Here is a 16,520-nt window from a genome sequence, read left to right on the forward strand (position 1 = left end):
CTGCGAAAGTGCACTCAGATCAGGGGAGGTTGTAAGGCTGGGACCGGGGGCGAGACGGGGCCTGAGGGGCAATCCGCGCCGTATATGAGCCCCGGACGGAAAAAGAGAACTCGTGCCAAGCTCTGTCGTATGCGCCGTTCTGCCTGGCTCTGGTCGAGAATCGCTTGTGTACCAGGTTTTGTTCCAAAATTAGTGACCCTGCCCATCTAACTCACAGACTCACATCCTTCTACCCTTGCACCGTGGAACCCACATCGTCCTTTTACCCGTCGGTTCTCGCCAGGGAGGCGCCCTATGTCTCTAGCACATCCACGCCTGTTCAGTCATCACCAGGATTCCCTGCAGATCAAAGTCACTCCTGCCTCGAGATTGAATAACAACCCTTTGTAGTCGCTAACATCTTAGAGTCATAAACCTCACGGAAAGGCTGTTCCATCCGCGTTCTTGACCTCCACCCCTCCATTTCATGTCCAAGGCGACCCTCTGACGTTCCTGTCATTCGAGCACGGCTTGTTGTTTTGCTTGACACATTTCACCTTCTTCGATCTGCATGCCAAGCACGCTGACGACGCTGTCGACGATTAGCCTTTGTGACCTACCATGTCCATAGTTTGTTTTAGCAGTGATGGAGGCTGCGAGATGGCGCATCGCGTGACACAAATGATGATGGAAGACTTCCGGATAAACGCTGCAGAGACAACAGACTTACCTCTCTTCAGCTTACGGCGTTTTATGACTGTCAACAATTCGCCGCCGATTGACTTATTTGTCTGCATTATACAGATGGGATGAATTGAGGAAGAAAGTGCGTGGCTTAATGAGTTTTGGGCAAAGACAGCTGTGCCTGGTGAAGGTTTCCCAACGGGGGTGAAGTGGGGCTTTTGGCAAGGTGAGTTGAGGAGGGCAGGAATGAAGATTGAATGAAGATTGTTTTTTGAAGGCCTGGAGGTAGCATAGCAAAACGGTCCTGTAAACCCTCCTTGCAGGTGACACTGGGTCACATTCTTTACCAAGCTCACGGCTGTAGCATCAAAGGGATCAACAAAGATGGCAATGAGGCGGGTTCAATGCTGGGCAAAATACCCGTAGCAAGCGCCTTCTTGTAAAAGCATTACAACTTCGGCTTCAACCAGTCAAGGACCCAGAGGGTAGGAGAAAAAGTGACAGCGGCATCCTCATCGCGCTGCACCGCCTTGGTCTAGCCATGTACATGTGCCAAAGGGGCCTAAAGGTCGCTTCGGGGCGAGCCCACCCGGATTCTGTGAAATCGACCAGCCGTATTTTTAATCCATGTTGCTTGGCGTGACGTGCAGCCAATATCTCAGTCGAAATGGAGTGTAACCTCACGTTACGGTCTAGGCTTCACCTTGGATGATACAGCTCACCAGAATTACTACTGCAACAAGATGGTAGTCTGACCGGTTCGTACCCTTGGAATCTGTGAAGCATCTCTAGGCGTCATGGTCTCAGGCTCATTTTATCCACTCGTACCCTCACGCCCCAGGGATAGCGAAAACGGGCTCGGTACACTTGGATGAACAGGATTGGCTGATGCGGCCTAGTTGACGAGGATTACGACAAGCGCCAAGTAGTTGCGCCAGGCTGTCCATTCGCAAGGTACAGGCGCAATGTGGGGTGGGCTCGGGAGCGGGAACGGCCAGGGCGTTTATTTGAGCTTTCAAGTTGAAATCTCTTCCTTTCTCAGTCTTGTCCATCGCCCCGAGATCCTGGTGTCGTCAACTACCAGGGCACATCGGACGCAAAAGAAGTAGCCTTCATTACCTCTTTAGACTTTGCCCTCTACTGCCTTCGCCGCCTATTGAGAAACCACGAGGCCCGAATTCTCCGACAGACCGAAGCTCACTTATCGATGTCTACCTGCTTGAACATTGGGAATCATCGCCATGTCACTTCCGCACAACTACCAATCACCGCCTCAACAGCTGGCTTTGTTCAATGATACTCCACAATCAATACTCCAAATCGCGAAGGAAGCTTGCGAGCGGAGGAGTACGCTTTACGACGAGCTGGTTGCTGAGGTCTCCGTCGACAGGGCGAGCTTCGATAACGTCATACGTCCCATCGCTGCGGCCGAAAATGAGCGTCAGATCACAGAGCGTAGAGTCTGCTTCTACAAGGATGTCTCCGACGACAAGACTTTGCGTGATGCATCATCCGAAGCGAGTCAAATCCTCGCCAATGCCGAGAAAGAGGCGTATCAGAGACAGGATATTTTCAATCTTATTGATGCCGTATACAAGCACAGAAACAACGAAAGACTCGATCCCGAAAGTATCCACTTTCTCGAGGACGAATACAGAGAGTACTCGAGAAACGGGCTAGGACTCGAGCCAGGCCATTCACAAGTCCGCTTCAAGCAAATACAAAGCCGTATTGTCCAGATCGAGGCCGAATTCAGGAAGAATCTGAATGAGGAGAAGAGTTGCGTCTGGCTCACTCCAGCAGAGCTTGGCGGGGTATCCCCAAACTATGTTGACGCCTTGGAAAAAGGCGCAGGGGAAAATGAGGGCAAGCTCAGAGTATCGCTGGCAGACACTGACATATTTGCCGTCTGCGGCTTCGCTGAGGACGCCGACATCAGACGCCAGGTTTTCCTCGCGAACGAGACAAAGTGTGGCTCCAACGTCCCTTTGTTTAAGGAACTGATTGTCCTTCGCGACGAGGCTGCCCGCATACTTGGTTACTCCAATCATGCGTCTTTCCAGCTGCAAAACTCCATGGCCAAGTCACCAGAAGCGGTTGAGACCTTCTTGAACGGACTCATTCGCAGCTTACACGTCAGAGGCCGAGAAGAGGTAGCACGCTTATCCAAGCTGAAGGAAACTGATGCAAAAGCCCGCGGCATCTCTTACGACGGCAGCTTTTACCTCTGGGATCACGTTTACTACACTCAGTTGCTGTTAAAGAAGGAGTACGCGTTCGACGGGTATCGTTTTTCGGAGTACTTTCCTGCTGGACCTACCGTCGAAAGCATGCTGAACATCTTTGGGGAGCTCCTAGGCTTTGTTTTTGTGAAGCTCGGGGCCGAAAGTTGTGCTGCGCTGAGTCCCACTGGTGAAGCCAAGCACGTTATCTGGCATGAGGCGGTATTGGTGTACAGTGTCTGGAACGACTCGTCCGAGGGTGGCGGGTTCGCTGGCTACCTCTACCTGGACCTCCACCCGAGACAGGGCAAGTACGGTCACGCGGCAAAGTTCACGGTTCAACGCGGCTTCCTGAAGGACGACGGCACGCGCAGCTATCCTGCCTCCGCCCTAGTCTGCAACTTGACCAAGCCTACAGCAGGAAAGCCGTCCTTGCTGAAGCACCATGAGCTTATTAGACTCTTTCATGAACTTGGCCACTGCCTTCACGATCTTGCTAGTACGTGCACTTACAGCCGTTTCCACGGCACGGCTACTGTCAGCGATTTTGTTGAGGCCCCGTCGCAGATGTTGGAGAATTGGTTCTGGGACCCCAAGGTCGTCAGATCAGTATCTTCGCATTATGACACAGGCGAAAAGATTCCTGATGATCTTGTCAAAAGTCTGATTTCGACCAAATACACAAACAAGGCCGTGTACAACCTGAGACAGGCCTGTTACGGCCTTTTCGACATGGCGGTTCACGCTCCCAAGAGACATGAAGATGTTGAGAACATGCGAGTATCCGAGGTGTACAATCAGTTATTGAGAAAGCTGGGGATAAAGGGGCCTAAAGTTCAGGGAGAGAAAGAGTATGTTCACCTTTTCCCAGTCAAGCATGCACTACTGACAAAGGCAGCGGCTGGGGAAACGGTCATGTCATCACAATTCATCATGTCAAAGGTAGCTACTACAGGTACCAGTGGTCCAAAAGGTTCGGAGAAGACATGTTTTCCGTCGGTTTCAAGTCTGATCCTATGAATGGGAAGGAGGGCCGTCGCTATAGGCACACCGTGCTGGAGAAGGGGGGCAGCGAGGATGCAAATTTGCTTGTGACTCAGTTTCTTGGGCGCGAGCCCAATTCGGGGGCTTTTATCGCGAGTCTTGGAATTGACCAATGACCCGTGAACACATCCCAGCCGCTGGGTAGGAACAGTCAAACCAGTGTGTTTGTTGGTCAATCTCAATAGCTACGAAATCAGAAGGTTCACTGGACCAGGTCAACTCCAATTGCGCTTTTACTCAATGCAGATGAAGGTTCCTCGCGAGTCTGGCCCCGCTGCAAAAAGCTGACAGCCGCAACAGAATCGCCTCGGTCATGTCAAGGGTCCAGCTCTGGCTTTGGACGAGGTGGCACGATTCTGGCGATTTTGATGTGCGATACGATTGGTCAACTTCAGGATCCACCAACCGAGCTGAAAACCCTTTCTTCTTGTTGTTCGGAGGCATTAGCGTCACATCCGCCCCCTGTGCCAACGCAGCCTGCCTTGTGAGTCGTTGGAGCAAGAAACGGCGCTTGGCAACTTGGTGGCATCTTCGTTCATTCTGATGAACTCGTCTTTGCCCATGGCGGCGCTGTGGAGCCTTCGTCCTGTGGTGCATTCATCCCGGGGCGGTTGGGGGGCGTGTGGAATGCCACTATTTCTGGGCAACCGTCCGATGCATGGTGGGTGCCGTGCTCCCTTCCTGGGTGCCTGGGCATGGGGCAGGAGGGGGTTCTATCGGTGTTTTGCTGAGGCTTCTAGCGCAGATAAGCCATGTGGGTGGTACTACGTCTGGACGACCGTTGTGTCGTGTCCGACCAAAACACGCGGTGGGCACAGTAGATGAAACCTGTAAATGCAACGAGTGGCGACTTGGAAGCAGTCCTCCTCCCTGGCTGCATGGGCGGACACGCATTGCCAGTCCAGATGTATGTAAACACCCATGACTACTCCTTCGTTGAGCTGACACGTTCATCAGCTCACAAAGGACTTTTCGAAGCGCATCACCAGCGGCGATGACTATCAATAGGACCAAACGCCGTCCTCTTTCTTTAGGAGCCCGGACCGCCTCACAAGTTCGGAGACTCAGTCATTACGCCAATCTTCGATCGAAGAAGGTTCCCGTACGTCCAACCATTGCCGGAAGCGACGCCGTAAAGCCAGCTCGAGACCTTCGGGCAGAAAACACCCGCAATGTCATCAATTCTGGCCTGGGCAAGTCGCCATTGCCGCCCACCAACGACCAGTCACGCTCAAGCATGCTTACCATTCCAAAAAAGCAGTCGATTGCGCCCATAGCTACATTATACGACAAGCTTGGGTTTAATCGCAATGGCAAAGGGGCCGAGTTCAAGAAGTCCGTCGAATCAATCTTAAAGAAACGCGGAGCAGAATATACGGTGGAAGCCTGTTCGCTCGCCAAATGGGGAGGAGACCAATCCGAGTTGAGGAAAATAGCACAAGAAATCTTATCAGAGTATGGTGAGAGATTCTGGCCAGCTGCTGCTCGAGAAAGTAGCCAACTTTGCAATGAGGGGTGAGGCAGAAGGAGTCGGAATTGTCCCGGAAGCAGATTCGCTAATGAGCCTCTCCAGCTTGATCTTGCTCCTGACGCAACTTTTCTCGAGAATTTTCCACGACGCTGAAAACGACAAGGAAAAAGGAGACAAGTTTGCCAGGAGAACGACTCGCGATTTCGGCAAGACGGTGACCAACGCCACCTCACGGATCATCTCTGCGTTTGCGATCCCTCAAGTGATTGAGCTGAACTCGAATATTACTGATATATATACGAAACTGGGGTTCAGTGATAAGTACGAGAGGACACCATTCAGAGAACTCATCAAATCATTCATGAACACCCAGATACCGGCACCTTCCACATGGACCAATTGGAAGGAAAGCCAAGATGATTTGACAGACTTGACAAAAGAGTTTCTGGCACAGTATCGCGACAGGTGCTGGCCAGGTGGTGTTCAAGGAGGCAGCAAGCTTACGCAGGAGGAGTGAGTGAGATCAAGCTCCATTTGTCCCCAGATTAGATCAGCTGATGAGCTTCCAGTCTGATGATGCTCTTACCGCGACTATTTTTGAAATTTAATCAACTCCCTCAGAGCGGCCAGAATAATAGGCCGAAAGAGTCTGGTAGAAAGGCTTCCCACGATGTGTGCCAGACGGCGACGGTGCCCATCCCGGAGGTTCCCTCTCTCGTTGCGGATGACAATCACCCTGGAGAGGGCATGCCTCCGCACCTGATTCCAGACGTTGCGATCGAAGCGTTACCCACCGGCATGGAAGCTCAACGGGGAGCACTGAGCCAAGCAGCCGCGATCGAATACCCCCAAGGCGACTTAAAGTCGCTAATGGGCGGATCGCACGGAGAATGGCAGTGCGTCGACTTGGCGTCTCCAGCAACGCCTGACGCAACGAGCTATCCAAGCTTAGATCAGCAGCTACCAGCTGTTTCGGCACTCCAGAACTTACACTCCGATGATTCGCCGAATCAACCAATTCAACAGGCACCAATACGCCCTTCGATGGAATTAGTTGGGCTTTCGCGCCGCGGGAAACTGCCAGTATTCCACATCGACGACCCGCTATTTGGGCGTACAGAAGTGCCGACCAGCACCAATGGGCGCTTGCTTCGGCCTTACGAAGCGCTGAAGAATGATGATTATGATTTGAAACATTTTCGTTTGGCAAGAAATGGGACAACCGGGGAAGAAGTGGGTTACCACGATCGATGACTTGTATTGTAGCCACTGGAACGCGTGTTCATTCAATTTTTACCATGCAGCGAGCCCTAACTCAGAAGAATGATTGCCCGGCCTACCTTGTTCCGTCTATGTTTCTCGTTGTATTATTCCCCTCGCCTTGCCTAGACTGCTCGGCAGGCCGTTGCCCTTCGGCCGCCACTTCCACCAGACGTCCGTGAGTAGGATTTTGCACTGCGGCGACTAGCTTGATAACTTACTAACCCGCATGTTCAGTTGCGCGCTGGGGTGGGTCTCGTTGTTCACGTTGGGGAAGTGCCTTCATCCAACGTAGGTCTGAGGGTAGAATGAGTGCAACTGAGCAGAGTGTGGCGGTCTACACATGTAATTTGATTGGTCACTTCCCGGCCCCACCGGCACAAGAAGTTCTCAACCCAGCTGGCGTGTCGCAAGACTTGTACCCTCGCAACGAAAGCAGCCACGCCCGTTCCCCCTGAGTCAACTATCCATGTCACCTCGCTGGCGTCCGGGGCAGAGGAGTGTGCATACACCCTGGCCGTGCGACTCAGCGAGAGATTTTCTGGGAGCGCCATTCCGACCCTTGTTTGCAGGGGCCTTGTGGGCCACACGAACACCCGGGCCGTCCACACAGTACATCCACACTATCGCCACCCCTGCAGACCGCACCTCGCGCATGTACATCTCGGAGTCGCGGGCGAGCCGCCGCACCGCCGCCTGGTAGCGCGTCGAGGCCCCCAGGTGGAGTCGTGGGCCTCGTCCCCGGATGAGGAAGCCGGGCCGGGGCAGGGTTTGCTGCCGGGTATGGCCCTGTGAAGGAATGCGCGCCTGCAGCCGATGGCCAACATGCCTTGGCGTCGCCAGGTGCCAAGATCGTCGAACGTGCTGTGGGGCCCAGCCGTGGGTCGGAACAACACACTCAAGCTGCGAGGCATGCATGAGCTGGGCCGCACCAACGTCACGATGCTGGCTGGACAGGGCTTCTGGAGTTGGCAGCAAGGCAGACATGCGACAGCGAGCTCGCCAACCTCCTTGAGGTACTGGCCGCATGACGAGGGTCAGAATGGGCTACTCTGATATTGCCTCGAAGCTGAGATTGGTCGGAGACCAGTGGGTTTCTTTGCACCCTGCAGTATGCATCGCAGAGCATTGACGCCTTGCAGAGTCGGTGAGCTCATGGTGCATCTCAACGTAACGACGGTGCGACTGGTTCCTATACGATCAAAACTCCAAGCGAGACGAGGCTATGGACGTGGGCTTTCGCCCGCGGCAGCGTATCTTCGCTTGGCGCTCACGCCCAGGTGTTATCCCACTTATGTTCGATGATAACGACCTTAAGTTCTGAGACCAAAGGGTCACCTTCGGGGGCCACCGTTGGACGCAGAAACTTGCACTTCTCTGCATGGGCGTGCACCTCCCGCGTCCGCCTGAACGCGCTTGCTGCATGCGGATGGATCTGCACTGACGGGCTTCGGAAGCGCATGGCTGGCGTCCCTGAGGCACCCGATGAGGCTCTGCGCGGCCTACTTGTGCCCAGCCAAACATCCAGCTGGCATGATACTCGCTCGTCGTACATACAATGTGGCTGGAAAAGAAGAATACTTGAAGCTGGCGGTCCATCTTCGACCGAAGACAATGACCACACCTTCTTCATAACCACCTTCGCCATCAATATGGACCGGCAGAGCTTTCAATCATCCGGGGCTGTTTTCGGAATTTTGTTGGGTTTGGTTCCGCAACTTGTCCTGTCGCAGGTCTTGAATCTTTTGAAAATTGTATGGAACTACAAAGGACGCGTCATCGAAATCCCGATTACCGATCCATTCTTCCCAAGCGTGATGAAGTGGGCCAGCGAGCAAGTCTGGCTCAACAGCGGTCGCAACCTGGTAGCAACCAGTGACAAATCAGTTTGGTTTCCAACATCACGGAGGATATCTGACGCCGATACTAGCTTGCATCAAGTCGTTTTTGCCCCCAATTACGGCAGACACCACTTCTTCCACGATGGTCACTGGATACAATTTGAACGACTCCCATATCAAGGAGGGCCAGGACAGACGGTAGAGCGCATCGAGTTCAGCATGCGCGGTAAAAACGGGCAATTCCTGAAGGACTTCATTCAGCAAATCTATAAATCGTACCACAACGAAGATGGAAAGGTGATGGTTTACCAAGCAAGAGTCGTAGACAAAAAGGCAGAGTGGATCGAGGCTTGTTCAACATCTCGGGCCATAGACACAGTCTTTGTCAACCCGCAAATTCTCAAAGACGCCGAGATCTTCTTCAGCGATCACGAAAAGACCCGTTATCAGAGGAAGTCACAACGTCATCGTCGGGGATACTTATTTTACGGACCACCCGGCACTGGCAAATCGTCCTTGAGCGAAGCAATCGCAACTCGATTTAGGCTACCCATCTACCAGATAAGCCTGGATTCCAAAGAGATCACCAGCTCTCATCTACAAGCCCTACTCGGAGGCCTTCGCGAAGAATGTGTTCTCTTGCTGGAAGACGTTCCGGTGGCTGGTACCTCCGTCCAAAATCAATCGTGGTCATACTCTGCGCTTCTGAATCTTGTCGACGGCGTTGGTGCGCAGGAGGACCGCCTCCTCATTGTGACGACGAACGACCTGGATGAGTCGCAGTTCAACGAGGCCTTAACTCGTCCCGGCCGAATCGACCTCAAGTTCAAGTTCGGCAACGCAGACGCTGAGTGCTTGCGACAGTTGTTCTTGTTACTCGTGGACAACGAATCGGAGGCGGACATTAGACGGCTCGCTGAAGACTTTGCGCGTATGGTGCCCGGAGGGATGTTTTCTCCGGCGGCAGTTAGAGGATTTTTACTGGAACATCCAGATCCAGGGAAAGCGCTCAAACTTGTGGAAGATTGGGTCGCCAGCAGCTCGGGCTCCATCGGCTCGGGGGAGAAAGGCTTCAAGGCAGATGACAGCGAGCCCCAGCCAGTGCTGGAAGATTAATTTCGTTATCTACTGGTGTCGTATCTTTTCGGGTAAATCTAGACAAAGAAACGACAGGCAAATGCGTCAAAATCGGTCGTGCCCGTTTTGAATCCTAAACATGAGACGTGCAGCGCGGCTCCTCTGTACGGTCGTCGACAGACAGCAGTAGAGTAGCGTAGAAGAAATCCGAAGTTCCTCTTTCCTTCTCCGAATGATTCGATTCAGCAGCGGGCCAGATTCAAGCTGCATCCCCTAGCTAGACGATCGATGTCTTGTTGCTGAAAGCGTGTTGAGAATGCAGCGGTGGATAACGGCGTCGGATGCTGCCAACTTGTGCTAGAGCGGCTTCCCAGGGCTTCCATCGGCTGTCGTCTGAGCAAGGACCTCGGACAGATAGATGGCTCGAGTTCAGGTTGCCCATTACCGGTGCGGCCATTTTGACGCGACAAGTGAGAGTCCAGGTGCTTTCCTTCCAAACGCCAAGTGCAGCCGCGACTAACAAGCGGTACCGTCAGTTTCATGGTCCTGGCTGCGCCGTGTGTGGCGGGCCCGCAGATGAGAGGCTTGGCCGCTGGTCTGCCTCTGCCTGCGTAATCCCTCATGGCCTCTCCCCGGGTGGGTCCGTAAGCCTCGAGGAGGCGACAGCCGCCTACCACCTTGCGGGGATAAAAGCTGACAACCAATCCGCTTGCTCGGTACTTGCTTGCCTGGCTGATTCACAGTAGTGCACGAACCGCGGGGGTTCGGTACATCATCTTGTGCAGCGGCGGAGCGAGTCGCGGTCAGGAAAGAGGTATTCGCTTGCCCAGGTGCCTCATACTACTCCAGCAACGGTCAGGTACCCATGCTCCCGGTGCTGTGTACAAGTCCATGCCGATATTGGACAACAGCTGAAATGGCTGTGGGCCGGGGAGACCCTGTCCAGCGTTTTCGCGCACGTTGAGTGTGATCTGAATCCACCATGAGTTGCAGTATGCGTGCCTGGGCGATACGGCAGGAACCCCTATCGCAGACAAGCTCCAACTACCCTGCTCTGGCAGCGTGGGCCAGATCCACTTGGAAATTCCTATCACTGATTGTGATCCCCTGAAGCTTCTGGCTGGTGGAGATTGTCTTCATAATCCCTAACCTGTGGAGCGCTTTCCCGTTCCGCGAGTTGTGACCCACGCTGGCGAATGGTTCGAGCCCCGCCGGCTCGGGCCAGTATATAAGACGGCATCCGCACTTCATCCTCAGAGAGCGTCTTCCTCTGATGAGCACCAGGATCCACCATGGTGCAAACACGCAGCCAAGCTCGCTCTGAAAAGGCTCGCACAATCAGCCTCTTTCGGCGCCTTCCCCCAGAAGTCCATGACGAACTCTGGCCGCTTGTGGAACTTGAACGCCACGTTCATCGCGTTGAGTGCGTCAAGCATAGAGACAGCATTATTTTCACCATCAATGAATCGAACCTTCTTCCAATCTCTTTGCTTGTTTGCCACAGTTCTCGAGCTTCTGCCTTCCGACGTCGGTACCGACGCCTGCCACGAACATTCCACTTTTCCCCCAGCAAACCCAACCCGATTCAGACCAAAGAAATCGTGGTTTGCGATGTCAAGAAGGACTATTTGTACATCGACAACAAGCTCCCCTTCGACATCAATCCCTGGGCGGAATTCAAGAACATCATTGTCGAGTCTTCGAAAAGTGACAGCAATAGAATCACCTTTTCCAGCTTTCCAAATCTGAAGAAGGTTGTCAATGGTGTTCGCCTGACACCGCACATGGCACACGGTCGCCTTCTTTCCATCGGGAAGCCTTGCTGCTCGCCCCGGCTCGATATCCTGAAGGACGAAGGACGATGGCTGTCCCAAAAACCAAGGTGGATGGACCAGGCGAGGGAGTCGTATGAGTCACCCGGTGACGTGGAAGGAATTCCTTTCATGGTCCACAACTTGATGTTCGGGAAGCCTGATGACTTTTATGAGGTGGCCTTGACACAAGCCTCGGAGCTGGGTTTTCGGGTTCGTTTCTGTTTGATCAGGGCCGTTTGTTGCTGTCCTCCGAAACCCGGGCAATCCGACCCATGTTGTCCGAGCTTTTGGAAGAGCACTACGTCCGAGGAAGAGGGCTTGCAACGGGGTGGGTGTGACCTAATCCTTTATCGCAGTCTGCCTTGTAGTGTCTGGGACTGAGACCGTTGACGCCGCTTCGGTGCAGGTTGAGCAGTGGTGATAGAAATCAGGTACGCTGAGTTAGAGCTCGCAACATCTGGTCATTTCGTAACACGATGCGTTCACTCGGGATGAAGCCAGTACCATGAACGCCTCTTTGTCGCATAGGGAGTGCGAGATGTAATTTCGATAGGCTCTGGCCTGTTTAAGCTAGTACATCGGATCTGCGTTGGGGTTTGGTCTCAATGACTCTCGTACGGAACATTGATTACGCTACTCCCGACAGAGACCAAACTGATCACATCCACCCTGCATAGTGAGACGGACAGCATCTCGACCTAGTCCTCAATAGATAATACCTTGTCTATTTCCCTTCTTGGTTCACTGATGGCCTTGTAGTCGCCGCCGATGTGCACTTGAACTCTGTCGGCATCTTTCGTACATCCCTACCGGGGCGCCACCGGGACACGGAGGCACGGCCAACCCTGCCAATCTCCAAGTCTTGTTGGCTTGGTTAGTCGTGATTGTATTGAAGATACTCTCGCCTCCTAAAGTGGCTACGTCAGCGGTGTATGAGTAAATGGCTTTACAGTAGCTGACGAAAAGGGCTTCATCCTCAGCAACTCTCTCGTCTCTTTGCGCACGGACATTTTGGCTTCTTGGCGCTTAGCACAGTAGGTATTCTTATCTTATCAACCCCGCTACAACCTGAGGTCCTCAATGAGCTAGGTACCCAGATTACGATGGGCATGGGGTTTGCTGTGGATCAGGTTATGCAGGCCGATGTATACTACAGTGGGTCTCATTGTTCTAAGTATAAAGGCAATTATGCACGTAACTTATACTCTCTATACGACTACCACCGCCTACATACATTACCATAATTATGTCCCAAAAGCATCTTAAGCCTCAGCTCCCAATATTTAGCTACGCACCTTTCAGCTTTTCTTTCCAATTCTTCCACTTATATCTCAGGCTATGACCAGTAGCCACGCGAGGCGGCGGAACCGACTCTTGCCTTGGACGCTGTAATCTGTGAATCTGATCAGACAAGTGAGTATACCGTTCACTTTTAGAACCAAATACATCAGCGATGCCCGTTCTAGCGCGATCATAGTGCTCGAGGGCTCTATCTGTAGCACCCAGTTGCTCAAATAGACGGCCAAGATTTTCCAGGGCATTAAGGGCAGGAACATATGTTCTCAGCGTTTCTGGGTGCAACACCTTCTCGAAGCCTTGAAGAGCCCGTTCGTGCATCGCCTCGGCCTCTGTGAGTCGGCCCTGGTCCTTGTAGAGGAGGCCTAGATTATCGACTGTGTTGAGTGTCGACGTGTGGTCTGGCCCCAGTGCCTTCTCGTAGCCTTGAACAGCCCGGTCGTGCATCGCCTCGGCCTCTGTGAGTCGGCCCTGGTCCTTGTAGAGGAGGCCTAGATTATCGACTGCGTTGAGTGTCGACGTGTGGTCTGGCCCCAGTGCCTTCTCGTAGCCTTGAAGAGCCCGGTCGTACATCGCCTCGGCCTCTTTGAGTCGGCCCTGATCCTTGTAGAGGATGCCTAGATTGTCGACCGTGTCGAGTGTCGACGTGTGGTCTGGCCCCAGTGCCTTCTCGTAGCCTTGAAGAGCCCGGTCGTACATCGCCTCAGCCTCTTTGAGTCGGCCCTGGTCCGAGTAGAGGTTGCCGAAAGAATCGAACATCCATTCCTTCGTCTCCGGCTCCGCGCTAGTGGCTACCTTGATGATGCATTGATCCGCATGTTGTAAGAGCCGTCTTTGGACTAACCAATACTCTACTTGCTCCTTACTTGGTACGTGTGATGCTACACAACTCATCGCTATCCTAGCCATCTCCTTATCCACGACTCCTAAATTCAGCACATACATCATCCATGCGTGAACACACCTATGCACACTATATCCGTGGGATTCTCTTCCCACCTCTTCTTTAGGTGGGTCCGCCTCTACTAGTCCATGTTCACAGAGAACTCTCATCGTTGTGTTGAAATTGATCTGGTCTGCTGTCACCTCTTGTAGCCAAGTAGGCCCCTCTGACGCTGCTTCTCGGAGAAGCTCATACCATAGGTCCTCGCTATCAAAGTACGCCCAAAATTGTAGGAGCATGGCTGCACCCACGCTTTGCTGCTGAATATGTCTGAATGAGACTTCCCACGTAGAATATAACGCTCGGTCGTACTCTAAAAGTTGGGGGCTTCCTTTCTGCAAGCGCAGCCATGATTCCTCATATAGTCGGAGATACTCAGCACAGGTCGTTGTCACTTGGCTTAGGTAGGCTCCAGCTGTTGAGAGGGCAAGCGGAAGTCCGTCCAGCTGTCGTGCCAGCGTCGCAGCATCAGGATCTATTCAATAATTTAGTCCTATTCAAAGTTTTCCTAGTTTGTGATATACCCTTGCTGAAATGATCACGGCCGGATGTTGATGCCACTATTGCTAAGCTGTCGCTGATATCGCCCAGCTTGCTTAGCCGAATCAACTGCCCGAGCTTCACTGTCGCAGAGCGGGTCGTGATAATGACGGCACCGTGGTCGGTTTCGGGGAGGTATGGGCGGATATCGTACGCTTTTGAACTTGCTGCTTCGGCTTGGCTTGTCTTGCCGGAGATAGGCGCCATCTCTGCGGCACATCGGACACTTTGGTTGGTAGTGATGTGGCTATCCAATAAGACATCATCATAGTTGTCATAGATGACCAGCCAACGATTGTTTTTTTGGTTCATCTAACCAGCGCTTGGCTGATTCAACTATTCCATCGAGATCTTCATTATCGATTGCATTCTGGACGTATGCAAGAGAAGCTGTCTCTCTAACAATTCGCTGGGCCAGGCGTTGATAGCTCTGCTTGAGCGCTGTCGTGTCTCTCGCATCAAGCCACAAAACTGCCGAGTAATCATCACCATGTTTCTTCGCAAATGCGATCGTCGTCTGCGTTTTGCCCATGCCACCCAGGCCGTGCAGAACAACCGTCCGACGCTGTCCAGTCCACTTCAGTTCTTCGTGGAGACGACCGAGTTCTTCATGTCTGGCCACGAAGTAGTTCACGCTGTTGACTCCGGGCAGCTTGAAGGGAAGTATGAATGAAGGAGAGGCTGTCCCTGTTGCGTCACTAGAGCATCTATTTAGTTGTATTAGCTACCAAGACCGATAAGACTTATGTCCTATCTGATGATTCTCTTACCGCTGCACCTCATCTACCGGCAAGTAGAAGAACAGCTGTCGAGCATACGCTGCTGCTACAGCTGCCGCGTACCCGTGCCACATGTCGTTCTTGTGCGAGTCGCAGTAGTCCGAAATGCCGCGCACGACAAGGCAGGGAAAGTCAGCGATCGCCCCAGCAGCCTCCATCTCAAAGCACAGCAGCCCATCCTCCTGAGCTAGTGTGTCCCTCAGCAACGCATCCTTCACCACCAGCTCTCCAGATGCGATATTGCCCCTATGCACAATAACATACATGTCGCCATCATCGCTCGTTCGAGGTATACGCTTCGATAGGTCGCATTTGGTGTTACATGCTCCTTGATGTTGGTGTTTGTAATGTGGTGGGAAAAGATAATCGTTTTGCTCGCCAGGATACTGGAATCGTCGAAGGCCACGGCTTGTTATGTCGATTCGACGGACGTTTTGCTGCACTGGATCAACACGTAGCCTGGCCCGCTGGACTGCTAGCGCTTGTGCGGCGTTGAGAAGGACTGCCGGCGGTGGCATCAGTGCACCCGTCCGCTTGAACTGGCCGTCTCTCGCTTTTCCATGATCGTACTGCAGAGCGCCAGAGTGTCCACCCGCAGGCTTGCTCACAATCACATGACCCAGTCGTATCATCCCATTATCCGTCTGAACCGGAACTCCACCACCAATACCAACCAAGAGACCGAAGCGCAAGCTGGGAAACGTCATCCTCATCTGCGCCACAACTGTAGCCGCAGGGCAGTTCCCAGGCTGGTGCAGACCTGCGATAACAATGTTGTGGCCGTTAATGCTCCCAAGGCTGTACACGTTATGGTCTGCTGAGGACTTTGGTAACGCGGGATGTTCCTCGTCCAGCATCTCCATGGCTGCGATCTGCTCGACCTCCAGCGGACAGATCCATGCCACCTTGTAGTCGTCGCGGCTCCGTTCCTGCGACATCTTCGGTCGATCGCCTGGGTTCCTAAATCGGTCGGATGAGGGTAGGTTGCGGTAGTACGGATCGTCCGGAGCGTCAGAAGCGGCAGGAATGAAACTAGGCCGTCAGGTTAATCTGTGGAAATGGAGACCTGACGTTCAAAGTCGTCGCTCAGGTAAGCCATCAATTGCGAGAGGGGAAATCCCTCTTGCCGCCAGCCTTGTGCGGCTGAGTGCTGCGCCGCAGGCGAATCATGGTGGAAGAAACTGCCAATTTGGTCCCGCAATTGTCAGCATGCACTTCTGGACGCGCTCACGGTGATGTGGATCCCTCCATTGCTTGGTCGATGAGAAATGCCACAGCAGCAGTCCGCAGGCTGTGAAGGGGTGAGTGAGTTCTTGATAACTCAAACCTCCAAAATCACGTCCCTTTGGTCCAAATCAAAATTTTGCAAACTCGAAAAGAATACCTCCTAGAAGAGCTCTACATAAATATATCCCTGTAATTACGCCAGAACAGCAGTTTTATTCTCCACAACAGAGCTCCTAACGGCTCAAGAACTATGGAACGTCCCGGAACTGCTTCCATCAACCGCCCTACCGACCCATTCTCAGCCATCACCCCCGCCGCAACCCCCAACGCCATGATGGAGCCT

The 16,520-nt window shown here is 53.1% G+C and overlaps 4 protein-coding genes across 4 annotated transcripts; 3 read left to right on the forward strand and 1 right to left on the reverse strand.

The window, feature by feature from the left end:
* Positions 1–1,904: 1,904 nt before the first annotated feature.
* On the forward strand, positions 1,905–4,045 carry PRD1-1 (Saccharolysin; the record flags this gene model as incomplete). Its single annotated transcript, XM_066151581.1, has 2 exons — positions 1,905–3,736; positions 3,784–4,045. The coding sequence occupies 2 exons, from the start codon at positions 1,905–1,907 to the stop codon at positions 4,043–4,045; spliced, it is 2,094 nt and encodes a 697-aa protein (XP_066009233.1).
* Positions 4,046–4,750: 705 nt separating this feature from the next.
* CGGC5_v005910 (uncharacterized protein) lies at positions 4,751–6,329 on the forward strand (the record flags this gene model as incomplete). Its single annotated transcript, XM_066151582.1, has 5 exons — positions 4,751–4,836; positions 4,887–5,444; positions 5,503–5,913; positions 5,970–6,263; positions 6,320–6,329. The coding sequence occupies 5 exons, from the start codon at positions 4,751–4,753 to the stop codon at positions 6,327–6,329; spliced, it is 1,359 nt and encodes a 452-aa protein (XP_066009043.1).
* Positions 6,330–7,702: 1,373 nt separating this feature from the next.
* Positions 7,703–9,617, forward strand: bcs1la-1 (putative mitochondrial chaperone BCS1-A; the record flags this gene model as incomplete). Its single annotated transcript, XM_066151583.1, has 4 exons — positions 7,703–7,749; positions 7,803–7,839; positions 8,118–9,432; positions 9,496–9,617. 4 exons carry the CDS (start codon positions 7,703–7,705, stop codon positions 9,615–9,617), a joined length of 1,521 nt encoding a protein of 506 aa, XP_066009021.1.
* A 3,111-nt stretch (positions 9,618–12,728) lies between these two features.
* Positions 12,729–15,888, reverse strand: CGGC5_v005912 (Nephrocystin-3; the record flags this gene model as incomplete). The annotated part of the gene is made up of 6 exons (XM_066151584.1): positions 12,729–12,785; positions 12,839–13,553; positions 13,827–14,106; positions 14,156–14,418; positions 14,489–14,878; positions 14,942–15,888. 6 exons carry the CDS (start codon positions 15,886–15,888, stop codon positions 12,729–12,731), a joined length of 2,652 nt encoding a protein of 883 aa, XP_066009041.1.
* Positions 15,889–16,520: the final 632 nt, after the last annotated feature.

The sequence above is a fragment of the Colletotrichum fructicola genome (assembly GCF_000319635.2).
Source record: "Colletotrichum fructicola Nara gc5 chromosome Unknown KSG_Nara_v1_contig03, whole genome shotgun sequence".
Lineage (NCBI taxonomy): Eukaryota > Fungi > Ascomycota > Sordariomycetes > Glomerellales > Glomerellaceae > Colletotrichum > Colletotrichum fructicola.